The sequence below is a fragment of the Phlebotomus papatasi genome, chromosome 2 (genome assembly GCF_024763615.1).
Source record: "Phlebotomus papatasi isolate M1 chromosome 2, Ppap_2.1, whole genome shotgun sequence".
Lineage (NCBI taxonomy): Eukaryota > Metazoa > Arthropoda > Insecta > Diptera > Psychodidae > Phlebotomus > Phlebotomus papatasi.
Window position 1 is genome coordinate 42,059,099 of NC_077223.1, and position 15,550 is coordinate 42,074,648.

At 34.7% G+C, this 15,550-nt stretch overlaps 1 protein-coding gene across 3 annotated transcripts in view; it reads right to left on the reverse strand.

Annotated features, from left to right (window-relative positions):
* Positions 1-15,550, reverse strand: part of LOC129801143 (nephrin-like) — a 127,941-nt gene that overhangs the window by 15,914 nt on the left and 96,477 nt on the right. For all 3 annotated transcript variants that reach the window (XM_055845909.1, XM_055845910.1, XM_055845911.1), the window contains 3 exons: positions 11,483-11,642; positions 390-604; positions 83-164 (listed from right to left, as the gene is read on the reverse strand). In XM_055845909.1, the coding sequence (XP_055701884.1) occupies positions 83-164; positions 390-604; positions 11,483-11,642 (457 nt within the window). The remainder of the gene's footprint in view (positions 1-82; positions 165-389; positions 605-11,482; positions 11,643-15,550) is intronic.

Below are 15,550 nucleotides of genomic sequence, written 5' to 3' on the forward strand. Positions count from 1 at the left end.
CAGGATGTGTGGGGGAAAAAAGTGGGCACAGGCCACTGCAGAGAATGGCTTAAGGATGGATGAGTAGAGAGAAAAAAAATACCTGCAGGATTTATCGTAAAAATACATGGTTCCAATTGAAAACCTAATTCATTGCTTCCCCAGCACAAAAGTGTCCCATAATCCTGCCATTTTTCCCACGCCACCAAGTTTTTGTGTCCATCGTTGGATGTGCATTGGCAATGTTTGAAAAGCAGAGAGACCGGAAAAGACGACGAAAAAAAATATTTTATTGATGTCAATTAATTCAGTGAATTATAATGGAGGAAGATATAGCAAGATCCTCAATGCTTCGCTTAGAAAATCCACCCTTCTGCCCAATAAATCACAAACCCTCCCAAGAGCCTCACCTGTTCTGTCATTGGTGTGTAGTGCATAATGCTCTTGGCACGATCCACAGTCATTTGTGATACGGGTAAATCTACAAATTCCATTGCCGAATTATTAAACTTCCATGTGAAATTTAAGTCATTGGGATTTGCTTCCAATTCGCATGATATCTTTGCTGTTTCTTGGCGCCCAACGCCATACGCTTGGACCTGACCAGGACGACAAACTGGAGCAACTACCAAGCGATTTATTGAGAGTATGGAGAAGCGTGCACGAGAAAAAAAAACAATAAATTATTATGGTATTGAATTTTGAAGTGGAAACTTCTTTAACGTCTACAATATTCCTTGAAATTTTTGCCAAAAATTCACTGACGTAGTAAAAAGTTCATTGTTTTAATTTTTTGATGGCTCACTGGTTTTATACGAAAATGGTATTGGTTTTCTTCATATTTTTTTTAAATTTATAATTTGAACAGAAATCCTCTTTTACTTCTTTGCAATACCTCAATTTTAATTTTAAATCATTTGTTTTTTTTTCTGGGGGTATTAGGGGAAACTGGAGCACCACCAAACACGGGGTACCACAAAACACTGCGATTTTTTAATCAGATATTCGACTTCAGAGGACAAGACTTACAGAAATTTATAGGCATTATAGGGATGCTTGTCCACTGAAGAAATGGTCGAGATCGTCGAGATAGTCCAAGTAGTTTAAAAATAAAAATTAGTGTTCGGTGCTACCCCGTGTTTGGTGGTGCCCCAGTTTCCCCTAAATGTTTTTGGTAACTTCACAAATGTCAGTAAACCATCGAATTTAAATTAGGCCACATACCGAGATCAAATTATTTCTCATTATTAATAAAATTGCAATTTTTTTGACCTGAATAAATTTTTAGAACACAAATTTTCCTGAAATACGTATTTTTACGACTTTGGGGTAGGGTTAAACTTTTCATCCGCTAGCAACCACCCTCAATTGACTCACAACGGAAGGGACGGAAAGATAAGGTCCTAGGGTAAGTATGCCAAATTTCGGCATAGTTGCATGCAAGCGTCAAAGTCTCAAGTTTGAAATGTAATATTGTAAATACAAATTGATGTTTTTGTATTCTTTCTTCTGAAAGAGTGTTGCTTGGAACCTTGTAAAGAGTTTACCGTCTTTATTTACTCTAAAATCTTTCTTAATACATTTTAAAATGAATAAAAATATAGACATAGCTTTGGTGCCCTATTTCGGCGACCTTTATTCTCATAGTTCCTCGCCCTACGGGAATTTTTCCAATATTTTTTTCACATCATCTGGTTTGTCGAAGCTACATTTTTTGTTATTCTTTTGCGTTGTATAATATCTAGAGTACGTAAAATCTAAAAGTTCCTGGAAATTCGAGGAACAAAAAAGGTGGCCGAAATTGCAAACTGACCGGAATTTGGCACACTTACCCTAAGTCCTGGAAAAACACCAGAATTTTTCTTTTAGACCTATATTTAAGTTCGCTACAACATTTTACAGAGACAGCCTTAAGTGTGTGTGTGAGTTAATTTTATAAGGAGACAAATTGTAATTCATTTGTGTTGTTTGTTATTTGTTATTTATTTATTTAGCATTTTAGTATTTTAGAAGTGGTTCTTGGTCATAATAGGCCCAAGGGCTTTAGATTTAGACCTACAAATGGGTAAGGGGGGAAAAAAAAACAACATTTTACTTTAACTCCCGGGGTTCGGTAGGGCTACTATAGAGATCGGGAATAAGTAGGTTCTCCCCCAAATAAACAAATTTAGATCTCTAGAGTTTTGGCTTTCCAAACTCTATCTAAACTAACTTCGAACTAACTCAAAATTTTCTAAACGCAAGAGTGAAATATCGGGCTCCCTTATGATTCCAATTGTTTATGCGTTACTCGCAAAAATTATAGCCTAAAGCGAAAAACTCTCTTGCGGAAAGTCGCAAATAAACTAGGAACAATATGCACGTTTTTGTGTAATTTTACAACAAAAAGGTCTGTTCAAAAAGCAAATCAACGACTATCGCTGCAATTTTTTTTTAATGTGATCACTCGAATTTTATCGAACTCCTCGCCGTGAGCGAGTGAGAAACCTAGGCATTCGCGAAGGGCTAAGGGTCGAAAAATTGCTTCTTCGAGTTGAGATATTACAACTTTTATGGTATGGGCGTATTCAGCGCATGATTGAAGAAAGATTCCCCAGAAAAGCTATTTAAGCCATTATTGTGAAGAGATTTCGACCTCGGAGCAGACCTAGGACAAGGTGGCTGAGTTAAATTCAGGATCTTGCCTTGAAATGCCTAGAAATCGAACTCGAACATCTTGTGGAAGTGGTAGAGGATAGACAGACGTGGCAATCTTGATGCCATGAAACTGCGACCTCAAAAACTGCGACAATTCAGAGTAGATGATCCATTTAATGTCAAACCCCATTTGAAGTCACCCATAACAAATTTATGTATTTTTAATATATTAACACTTTGGGATTGAAAAATTATAGTGTTTGTTTAGTATTCTATATTTCACTTATAAAATATTGAAATATTGAAACATTTAAATAAAATATCATTTAATTAAATGCATTGCAAATTTAAATATTATCCATCCTATGGATGTTAGGCATATACAATCTGAGAATGAGTTTTCCACCGTTTTCAGTCCGGAATAGGTTGATAACCAACGGTTAGACCACGGTGGCCGCAGAAAGACATTTGCAATGTATCGCAATCAACAAAAGCATTAAATATCTATCTGTTTATCTAAAAATCCCAACTTATTAAAGTGGCATCAAATGGTGCATAGCATTAAATGGATAATGGGTCATGAATTAGATGCCATATCTCAAAAGCATGTTCGCATCATTTACCGTTTACCGTTTAACAATGCATTTGAACCGATTCGTAAATCACTCGAAAGATTGCCCAAAACAGCTCAGGACCAATGCAATTGATAGCCGTACTACAATTATATTAACCGTATTAAGCATAATTGAATACGGTTTATTCCCGGTCCATAAGCGTTTGGAAATGGTTTAGTCTAGTCTGAAATTCCAAAACCTTTCCAATGAGCCTACACACACGAAATTATGTATACTGCTCTCTCTGTAGAGTTCAAGTAGGGTAAAGTGATATAATTTGGAATTAGTGTTATAAGTTGGACAATTAGCCGGTACAAATTGGACATGGTTTTTTTCTTGATAAATACAGTATGTGGCGAATCGCCTATATTGTTTAATAAGCATAATTATTGTATATTATATTATTGATTATCGAGTCAATGAGTCAGTGTCGCTTTGTACTTCAACGGAGTAACAACAATAAAGAAGCTAGTGCAAGTGTAACCAGGACTTTTAATCTAACAGTGGTGTCAGAAGTGGTTTTATGAGTCGAAGGAGTTTTGATCTTCGCAATAGGCACGTGCCCAGCCAAGCTGCATCTAATCCGTTCCAGAGGAGCACTTTAACCCAAAGAAGCCCCCCGCTTTCACAATCTTCAAACAACTTAATCGCTGAACAGTCTGGATCAGTTCCGGAACTACAAATTACAACTTGCTCTTCTCGATCATCTTCTACTTCATCTCAATCAAACTCTCCTGGTAACACACTGCTGGACCAAAGCAGATCTTCACCTGGATTTACATTTGCAGATATACAAACACCAGCAGCTTCTCAACACGATCGACACTCAGTAAATCCACTGGACTGGAGTCTCAGAGACGCATTACCAGACGATAATCAACTTGTATCTCCATTCTCCAGCATCCGAGCAACACATCCGTCTGAATCAACCGAGATGCCAGGAAACTCTAATCCACAAAACAACACTAACCAACATGGATCTCAATCCAGACAGACAAATTTTCGTCTTCCCTATCTGGAAGCTTGGAAAACTATTCCAGAACTTAAGGGTGAGCCCAAAGATGTGCAACATTTTTTCTATATATGTGATAATATTTATGAAGATTACTACGGGGATGGGGATAATGATGCAGAGTTCATTAGATCAATCAAATATAAAATCAGTAATAGTGTACATGAACAAATTCGCGACGCAACTTTTAACAGTTATGAGGAGTTCAAAAATGAAATTCTAAATCTCTTTGGTCCAGACATAAATTTGGCGGGCGCTTTTCAAAATCTTGAAAGACTTTCACCGAAACATCAAGAAAGTTTAGTGGACTTTGGCAGTCGCGTTGAATCAGCGCAAAAGACATTGAACCATGTACATGCATTATTGCTGAACGGAAATTTACCTACGTCAATCAAAGACGCACATACTGAATTGGCGATTTCAGTTTTTGCTAATGGCATTCGTCATCAAGAAACAAGAATCCTGACGTTAGCGAAACAATTTCGATCTCTGCAATCCGCAATAAATTTCGCGACGAATTATAAAAAACAAAATCCACAATTAGGTCAAAATAATGCCTCGTCATCTCAAGCAAATTCAAATAATTCTCGCAGAGTCACACTGCAAAACTCAAGTAGCTCAAATAATCGCACAATCAACAGAAATGCAATCTTTAACCCAAATCGCTCTTCTAATCAAAACAATTCACTCTCAGGTACAAGCGCCAGACAAAATACAACTCTTAATTCCACTTTTCGTCCAAGAGGTGGTCAATTTGAATCCACACAATTTCATGATAGATCTCGTATAAATCCTGTAATAGATAATGAACAGGATGATGAAGAATTTTCGGGAAACGAAGACGGGTCGGCAATTCAGATGGATGCCGAGTTGTCGACCGAGCAATAGGAATCTTTAATAGTATTCCCGAGGGTTATATTCAGTCTTATTTGCTCAATATTTATCTGGACATTGAGGGTCATATTAAAATGTATAAGCTACTTTGCGACACCGGTTCCCCATTTACATTTTTGAGATTTTCTATCTTGCCCTCCACTACTAAAATTAATAATACAAATTCATTGAAAATAATTGGAATAACTGATTCCGAATCGAAAACCTTAGGGACTACGTCTTTTAAATTGGGATTAGATCCTAACAAAATGATGACTGACGGAATTGCACAAATCCTTCCAGAATCTTCAAAATTTCCATATGATGGGATTCTTGGTCGAGATTTCTTAGATAAAATGGATTCAGTAATTTTTATTAAAGACAAGCAAGTCCTGTTCAATACCATAAACGTGCTCTTGCCGTTCACTGTTCCCTGCGAACGTTACCATAATGTAGCCTCCACGGCTGCTTCTGAAGACAAGGCTCTCAATCCTAGTGCTCTTGCTCTAGAAAAAGAGTCAATCACGGAAATTACCACTATACAAGGTCAATGTTTCTTGCCTGCACAAACACAAACTTTCGTTCAGGTCACACTTCCTGAAAATAAGCCATTGTTATGTATGACACAAGGATTGGAATGCGGTGTAAATGTTTTTAGCTGTATTGTTCAACCTCGTGAATGCAAGGCAAGAATCCCTATTATGAATACTAATTCTTTTGACAAGACTTTGAAGGATTTCAGTCTTAAATTTCAATCATTGGATATAGAACAGTATCACGTATACGAGATAAGGATCGAACATAATTCCAAATTGAAAATGGAAGATCGACATAAACAAATTTTAGATTCCATAAAAATAGGGCGCGAGCTTGCTCCTAGAGAACAAAAACATTTTGAAGATTTTTTGCAGAAGTTTAGTGACGTTTTTTACTTGAAAGGTGATTTTTTATCTTGCGCCTCTGTAGGAGAACATAAGATAATTATTCAGCCTGGAAGTGCCCCGGTAAATGAACGATCATACAAAATACCCATTCATTTGAGACAAGAAGTTAAGAAACAGTTGGATGAGATGTTGCAAAATGGAATTATTAAACATAGCTCAAGTCCATATAATTCACCCCTGCTTCTTGTTCCGAAGAAACCTGACGAGTCAGGTAAGAAGCAGTGGAGAATTGTAATTGACTACCGCAAATTGAACGAAATCTCTGTTCGTGACTCTCATCCACTCGAGGATATCAATAATATTTTAAATCATTTGGGAAATTGTAAATATTTTACAAAAATGGACCTCGCATCAGGATATTATCAGGTTCCTCTTAATGAATCCTGTAGAAACACGACTGCATTTAATGCTGCAGGAAGCCATTACGAGTTCACTCGATTACCTCAAGGTATTTCATCCGCCCCCGCGGCGTTTTCTCGTATGATGAATTGTGTTTTAGACGGGTTAAAAGGAGATTCTTGTTATGTATATCTCGATGATATTATCGTGTTTTCCGATACCCTCGAAACGCATTTTTCAAAACTGTCCAAAGTGTTTGAAAGATTGCAAAATTACAAATTAAAAATTAAACCAAGTAAATGCGATTTCTTTTGCAACGAAATAGTGTATTTGGGATACAGTATTTCGGAAAAGGGGTTATCCGTCGATAAAAGTAAAGTAATAGTTGTTGCAGAATTTCCGAGACCTACATGTGTTCGAGAGGTTAAATCCTTTTTGGGATTAGCGTCTTATTACAGACGCTTTATACCCAGTTTTTCAAAAATAGCATATCCTCTAATACGACTTACAGCAAAGAACGTGCCTTTCGAATGGACAATCGAATGTCAAAATTCATTCGAGGAATTGAAAAATAAATTGACTACATATCCCGTGGTTAAATTTCCAGATTTGTCCAAGGAATTTTCTTTAACTACCGATGCTTCGAAATACGCAATTGGAGCGGTATTATCTCAAGGTGATCACGTGATCGCTTACGGGAGTCGGACGCTCAACAAAGCCGAAATTAACTATGGTACCATAGAAAAGGAGGCTTTGTCAATTTATTATTTTTGTAAGTATTTCAGAGAGTATTTAGTAGGGAGAAAGTTTACCATTTATACGGACCACAAACCCTTAACTTGGATCTTTAGTATTAAAGATCCCTCTCACCGTATTTTACGTTGGCGAATAAAACTTGAGTCTGATTTTGAATTTGAGATTAAGTATAAATCAGGTAGCACTATCCCTAATGCTGATACTTTAAGTCGCATATCCAACACTCAAGCGACCCCTCAAACTGTAAACGCAGTAACTCGATCTCAGGCCAAGGCCAATCCTTTCATTCAAAAAGGGAAATACGAGGAATTTGATGAGGATTTTAAATCCTTTATTGAGAATGATCATTCAGGACTGAGTGATGTTTTTGTTGAGGTTGAGGATAAATGTATTTCGAACGATATTAAAGGTAATTTATTTCTTTTGATTCCGGAAACAAGCGATCCTTCGGATTATCCTTTCATCGAATCGAAAGAAATACGAAATATTATTGAGAACTCTCCTATAAAATCCATCAGCAGTTTACAAACGCAAAACACATTTTTCATTTTAATGAAAATTCCTCTAATTAATAACGTTCAGTACTTTAATATTTTTCAATTTTTCAAAATATTAAGAGAATACTGTGAACGACACAATATTAACAGTCTAATTCTTGACAAGGAAAATTTATGTCGAGGGAAATACGAATTTTGTTTAATTAAGAAAATTATAAATTACGTTTTTAGCGATTCAGACATGATTTTGGAAATTTTTCTTAATAAAATTGAACGATTAACTGATTTGGAAGAAATAGAAAAAGTAATTAAGGAGCATCATGACACGGCTTTAGGTGGTCATCGCGGAGTAACATCTACTTATCAGCGAATTAAAGAAAAGTTTTGGTTTAAAAATATGCGGAGAGTTATTGGTCGATATATAAGTAGATGCGAGATTTGCCAGAAGAGCAAGATCTTCCAAGCAACAAAAATGCCTATGGCATTAACGACAAATTCCACTTCCCCTTTTTATAAGGTGACTTTAGATGTAGTAGGGCCTTTGCAGATGTCTTCTATGGGCAACAAGTATATTCTTACAATTCAATGCGATCTTACTAAATATTTAGTAGCCATTCCCATGGGGGACCAAACTGCTACTACCATCGCTAATGCTTTCTTGAATTACTTTGTCTGTATTTTCGGGACGCCAATTATTGTATGCTCAGACCAAGGAACTCCTTTCCTCTCAGAAGTCTTTAAACAAGTATGTAAAATGCTTAAGATTACGAAAATTCAATCTACTCCATATCATCCCGAGACTAACGGGGCTCTTGAACGATTTCACAGAACTCTCGGAGATTATCTGAGATGTTTCGTTCAAGAATGCCCTTCGGAATGGGATTTGTGGATTCCTCGAGCTATTGCGTCTTATAATTCAGCGGTACACTCGGCACATGGATTCTCTCCACATGAACTTATTTTTGGGACAAAATTTGAATTCCCATCAATGACAGCGCGCAAGGATGAACCTGCGTACACGTTTAATGATTACATTTTTGATTTGAAAGTGAAACTCAAAAAAATTCAGAATCTTGCGTTACAGAAACTAAAGGAGCAGAAAATCCACTCTAAAAATCACTATGATAAGAATATAAACGCCGAAAGTTTTAATATAGGAGACAAGGTCTTTTTGCTAAACAAATCTCCATCTAAACCAGGAGAATCATCAAAGTTTTTGCCAAAAAGAAGAGGACCCTACATAGTCACTGATGTCTTATCGCCTTTAAATACTAGAATTTTAGTCGGGAAGAAATTTAAAACCGTGCATAATAATTTATTGAGGAAATTTGTCGAGTAAAATTGATAGAAATTTCTTTTCTGCAGGGTTTGTTTTCGTTTTGACAATTTTCCTGTCATTGTTTCTTCTGACAAATGCGGAGCGACCTTACGAAATCGTGCCACTGCCAAAGGACGTTAACTTTCACGTGCACTCCCTGGGAAAATTATTAATAAGTCACTCAAAATGGACTGTTATAGTTGCGTGCGATACTAAACCTTTAAGTGATGGTATTTTAATTATGTCTGAACATGTTAAAAGATTCGAAGATTTATGTGAAACACTGAAAATTAATCCATTTTTAAAAAATTCTAAAAATGTTAAAATAGAGGACATGCCTTGTAGATCCAGCAAAATTAAAATGAATATAAGAATTAGACAACTGAATAATACAAATCTGATGATAAAAGGAATCATGAAGTTACATCGTCCTCGAAGAGATAAAAGAGGACTTATAAATGTTGTCGGAGATGTATCAAAATTTTTATTCGGAACTATGAATCAAAACGATTATGATGAAATACAAAGTGTCATGGAAAATTTTCGAAATAATTCTAATACTTTGATCAGAAAAACAAATATGCAATTATCTATTGTAAAATCCATGCTCAGTGAACTTAATAGAACCGAAGAAGCTATAGACACTGCTGTACTCCAAGTTCATGATAGTTTGAAGAAAATAGATTCTCAATTTAATTTTCAAAACATAATGAATGATCTGTACGATCTTGGAGAGACTGTATTGTTGGACATGCAACAGTTGGAACATGAACAACAACAAATTTTGGCGGTATTACATGCTGCAACATTTGGTCATGTTCATCCGTTCTTTCTACCTCCTAATGATTTTTTAAATGAAATAAAATCTATTTCACTTGTATTGCCTAAAGATGTTGTAATTCCGTTTGATAACGATGTAGCATCCTTATACGAAGTCTCAAGCCTTTCCTTCTATTCTCTAAATGCCAAATTAGTTGGAGTGATCAAAATTCCCTTGTGTGTCAATAATGAATTTACTTTATTCCAAATTTCGCCTATTCCTTTCTTAAATGGGGAGGGATATGAACTGATCCATATCGATTTTCCAGCTGTTGCTATTGATAAAAGTAGAGACAATTATCTTGCATTAACTGAAAATGATTTATCAAAATGTAATATTATTGAAACTTTACATATGTGTTCTTCCAGAATTCTATATAAGGTGGGAAGGCACACTTGTGAAAGCGAAATCATTTTACAAGATGAAACTTCACATTGTCGTAAATTGAAAATTGATCTTTCAGAAAACATTTGGATTGAAATCGATAACGCAACATTTGTATATGTCCAAAAAGTTCCAAGAAAAATCATAATCAATTGTTTAAATAAACAATTTGAAGAAAACATTAATAAACGTGGTGTTTTAAAATTTAACACTGAATGTAAACTAAACAATGATCATTTGTCACTATATTCTGGATTGTCAGTTTATTCTAAATTATCTCGGAAAGTAGAAGTATTCATGAGTAATTTCAGAAGCTTAAATATTTCGAACATTAAAACTGAATCAAAAAAGGATATTATGTTGAGCAGTAGGAAGGAATTAAAAGACCTTTTTGAAAAAGTCCATATCGCAGAAGGTTTAGAGTACAGTGATCAAATGACAAAACACCATGTATATCATTATATTATTTATATAACTATTATCATTGGGGTATTACTTTTTATTCTTTATAAATATTGGAATAGTTGTAAGAACTTTAAAATTAAGAAAAATACCACTGTTTAATTAAGGGGGGAGGAATGTGGCGAATCGCCTATATTGTTTAATAAGCATAATTATTGTATATTATATTATTGATTATCGAGTCAATGAGTCAGTGTCGCTTTGTACTTCAACGAAGTAACAACAATAAAGAAGCTAGTGCAAGTGTAACCAGGACTTTTAATCTAACAAGTATAAAAATTGTTTTAAGCACAAGGTACCAAATTATAAAACTAAAGCATTAAAAATATACAAATAAAAATGAAGTACTAAATTTATCAAGATAAAAAGTCCTGTCCAAATTGTACCATTGTCCAAATTGTACCACTGTCCAACTTGTACCACTTTACCCTAGTAAAATATTCTGCAAATTTACTTATTTCACTTCGAATTCAATTCAAAAGAAAAGACTTTTTTACGATTGGTTCGTAAACGACTATTGGCTGCCCAAAGTACCTGAAACACTTAGTTGAAAACATCTAATTTCGAAGATATGAATCACAATTCTAAATTCTAAATATTTAAATACTTAAATATTTTTCAAATCAACCAAAAGAGCATTTTGTCAGTTTTCTATGATCATTTAGAGATGATAGAAATTACAGTAAAAATCATTGTGATATAACGTGTCAGAAACTTTGCCTTATCGCGTTCAACATCTTTGATCGAATTAACTTATCTGCCGTTCATTATACTAAACTTTCCAAGTTCATATAACATCTTATATCGCAATGTGCAATTATCTCTGAATACAAGACCATTAACTTACATTTAATATCAAGTGTGACGGGGTTACTTTCACCATCACCTTCTTCGTTGCTGCCGATGCACGTGTAGACACCACTCCTTGCCCTGCTAACATTTTGGAGCACCAAACTCTGATTAGCTACAATTATACCACTAGCCGCATTATTGTACAGGTATTTGCCCTGTGGAAAAATAATTACAAATTGAAGCTGAATGTGGAAAATTAATTAAGACATTTTCCAATTCACATGTGAATTGAATCACGTAAAATATATCAGACACTTCCAATTGGGGATCTCTCGAAATTCAGATGGTGAAAGCACAAGGTGAATCATTGTAATTGTATTGGTTTCTAATTAAATTTTATTCAATGTAGGTGGATGTAACAATTCAGTTGATTTTATTGACTTTGAACGAACGGGTGGCGTCGAACTGAGAAGTTGAGGAGTTACCGCAATTGAATGTTCTGTTGAATTGTTAAGTGCAAAATCGTTTAAGTTATTTATAAGAACAGTAAACCAAAAGGATTTCAAATAAAATGAAATTTCTTATCAGCATTAAGACACATTGCATTTCTGAATTTGTTAATTACTGAACTACAAAATACAAATTTTATAGCATTAATTGACTAATCCATAATTTGTTGCACGTATCTAACTGTTTGCCACTCAAAATAAATATTTTTTTTTTGTGAAATCTACTGATGACTTTACAAGATTATGAATTTGAAAAAAAGAGTCGAGGTAAAATATATAGGGGAGAGTGGGATAGGTTTACGCATGTAATATTTTCGAAAAATAATTATTTACGAATTGTTCTGTATCCCGGAGCTTTGCTCACGCTGCCAGGGGAAAGGGACGCCAGGTAGGTGGCGGATCATTTAACACTTCAGGTGGGATTCGTTTAAGACCTGCAATGGTTAACTGTTTATAAGCGATCCTTAATAAATAAGTACTCCCCGACCGTGAGATAAACCATGAGTTGCGAAACTTTACTCACAAAAAAAGCCCTAGAAAGGCAACACAATGTGATGAGACTGGCGCAATAATTTTATCAAGGAATTTTCCGGTGATGTCCGCTGAAAGTACTCAAAGAGAAAAATCAGTTTTTTAATCGGGACCGAAAGCTCTGGGCAAGACTTAAAAATTTTTTTTTTCATTTTGGGGTGACACCTTTTACTGGCAGTCACCGGAAAAGTCTTTGATGGTTCACATTCCTTTAACAAATGAATTCTGAAAAAAAGTTCAGCTTTGTAAAATTGCCCCATACTCCTTTATGAAGCTTGAATTTAAGTTTTCAATTTTAGTGCAAATAGAGTAAAATTACACTTTTTCCATCGAAAAAAATGTAAGATAAAAGTATAGAATTTCAACTCAATTTTTTTGAAATTTTCATTACGATATTTAAAAAAAAAATTACCGTTGAATCCTAATTTTTCGAAATAGTTTTAGAAAAGAACTTATTTTGCGGTGGACAAGATTATTCAGACTATTCAGACCAAATATTTTCTGTAAGCCGATGACTTAAACGTGTATTTGAGCAGTAGGTTTTTTGAGCCTTGATCACAAGTTATTTTACAAAATGAAACGTGGTGTAAAATACATGGAAAATGTTTTTTTTTCCTAAATGTAAAAACCTGCCAAAAATCCAAAATTAATTTTTTTGTTTCAAAAATATACCGTTCATGGACAAGTTTAACTTAACAACTAACAGAAAATTTTAGATTTTTTGGTTCATATAAATATACACTAAGTAATTTTGCCAATCGCAAAGTTTATTCAGAATGATCCCCGAAAATTAGGACCCAACGATTAAATTTTTACGATTTTAAGTTAACAATTGAAAATATATAGTTGAAATGGTGTCCTTTAGGAGTCTGAATTAAAAAAAAAATTGATTAACAAAAATAGAGAAAATATACTGCTTTTAAGTCTTTTTGACTCATGTATCCCTTTAAGGAAAGCACCAAGTTTAACATATACACAAATTTAACTGACTGAAATTTAAGCTTGACCTGTTTCACATATGGGCTGATTCATCCAGTGAACAATATGTATTTGAGGGTAGTCTAAAATTGCGGAAAAGTGTTATTGAGGTGATGCATTTGATATCAACTGTGTCATCTATCTGATAAATAATATCCATTGAAAACTATAAATTGATATCTTTCACCGTTCTCGTTCGAAAAGCCTTTCTGTTACGGAGGAAACAGTTGGCTGGATAATCGATTTTTGGCGCATATCATCAAATTTTAAATCAAAAGTCTTACAAAGTTTAAATCTAATCAGACGAGGTCGGATTTTCTGCGTAGCGCTTGCAAGAAATGAAGATACCGAGGTAATGCAAATATTCACAGTTGTTAATCCAACCGAAAAAACGTTTCTGTGTAAGCCTAAAATAAATGCTTCTTTGATATTACCGATATTAATTTTAGACAGCAAACAATTGGATAAACTGCCTCTCTAAATTTCCTTTGTATTTATAAATTTTTCTTGCAAAAAACTTTGAAATTAAAAATTGTATTAAAGTTGATGAATGACATAATTGCCTTTGTATATTCTGTTATAACATTGTTGAAAATCAGCTTTGATATAGTCAAAAATTGCCTGTCCAATTACACTTTAGTAATTTCATCAATCAACTTTCTGAAACTTGTCAAGCAGTAACTAAAGAAAAAGCTTCTTTTCCAGCACAATTTTGAGCATCATTTTCCCGCCTTTGCCTGAATCCAATTTAATATTTTCCCTTAGATGCAAGTGCATTGTGTGTGAAAATGGGAGTTGAGAATGATACAGAAATGGGTGTTTTTGTCGGCAGTATTCGTGTAGGATATAAAGAAAAGCCCGCAACAATAGTCACATTTGGCCCATTTGGCAGGTCTCAGGAGGAAACACTCAAATATCTAGTGAGTAACATTTTGCACACTCCAGGAGTTCGGGTTGCATGGAATGTGAAGCGAAAATTGGAGCTTTCTACGAAACGGGCTCACCATTAATATCTTCCCAGTCAGCAGGTGAATCCTCATTTTGTGAAATTCAACTCCATTGCCAACAACTAGATTTTACCCCGAATGCTCCAAGGGATGAATATAACTCCCAGAAGGGGGATGTTTGAATGTGCGGGATTTTTGCTCGAAAGAGAGTGTTGCGTGCTCAAGAGGGCGACAAAGAAACTTTTTCCCTCGAATCTTACTCTTTAAAACAAAGGATTTTTTTTCAACTGCCATTCCAACAGCAGCAATTTGCCAGTTTGCCCCCAAATCATCCCACTTCTGATCCCTGGAGTCACTTCTCTTTTTGTCCTCGCGTACACGCCATTCTGAAGTGTTTGGATGCATTTGAAATGAGGAAACAGAGGGGCAGGAAGTTACGTCCTGCCCACATTCACTCTCACACATTGCAAAAGTAACACACCCGAAATGGAAGGAGTTGATATACGATGCACTCAGAGGAATTATAAAATTCAGAATGAGAGTTTTTCAGAGTTTATATTAGTGTGGGGAGGAAAGGCTTTTGAGTTGTATTATATTAGACGAATTCTTTAAGAGCGGTCGTTTGACCTATGGTTACTTCTTGATGAGTTAGGGGGAAATGGGGCACCTTTGAAAGTGGTACACCTTGGAAATGAAGATTTTTCACCTATTTTTAATGAAAATTCAGCCTTATCGTGATATAATGTAGCTTCACAAACAGATTAAGAATATATATGATATGGCTCAGTTCCACTTAAACATAGAAGAAAAATCTCAATTTCAAAGGTGCCCCACTTCCCCCTATATCAATTTACGATTTTTGTTAAAAATCTACCGAACGTCAAAGAATTGGCAAAAAAAAAACAAATGGTCAGTAAAAAGTCAAAAGTGGTCAGCAGAAAATCAAATTTGATCAGCAAATAATTCGAAAAATTCAGCAAAAATTTTCAATTTTGTCAGTAAAAAGTTAAATTTGGTCAGTAAAAACTTCGAATTGATCAGTAGATATATTCGAGTTGATCAGTAAAAAATTAAAAATTAATCACCAAAAAATTAAAAATGGTCAGTAAAAAGAAAATATGGTCAGTAAAAAATTAAAAATGAGCAGTAAAAATATTC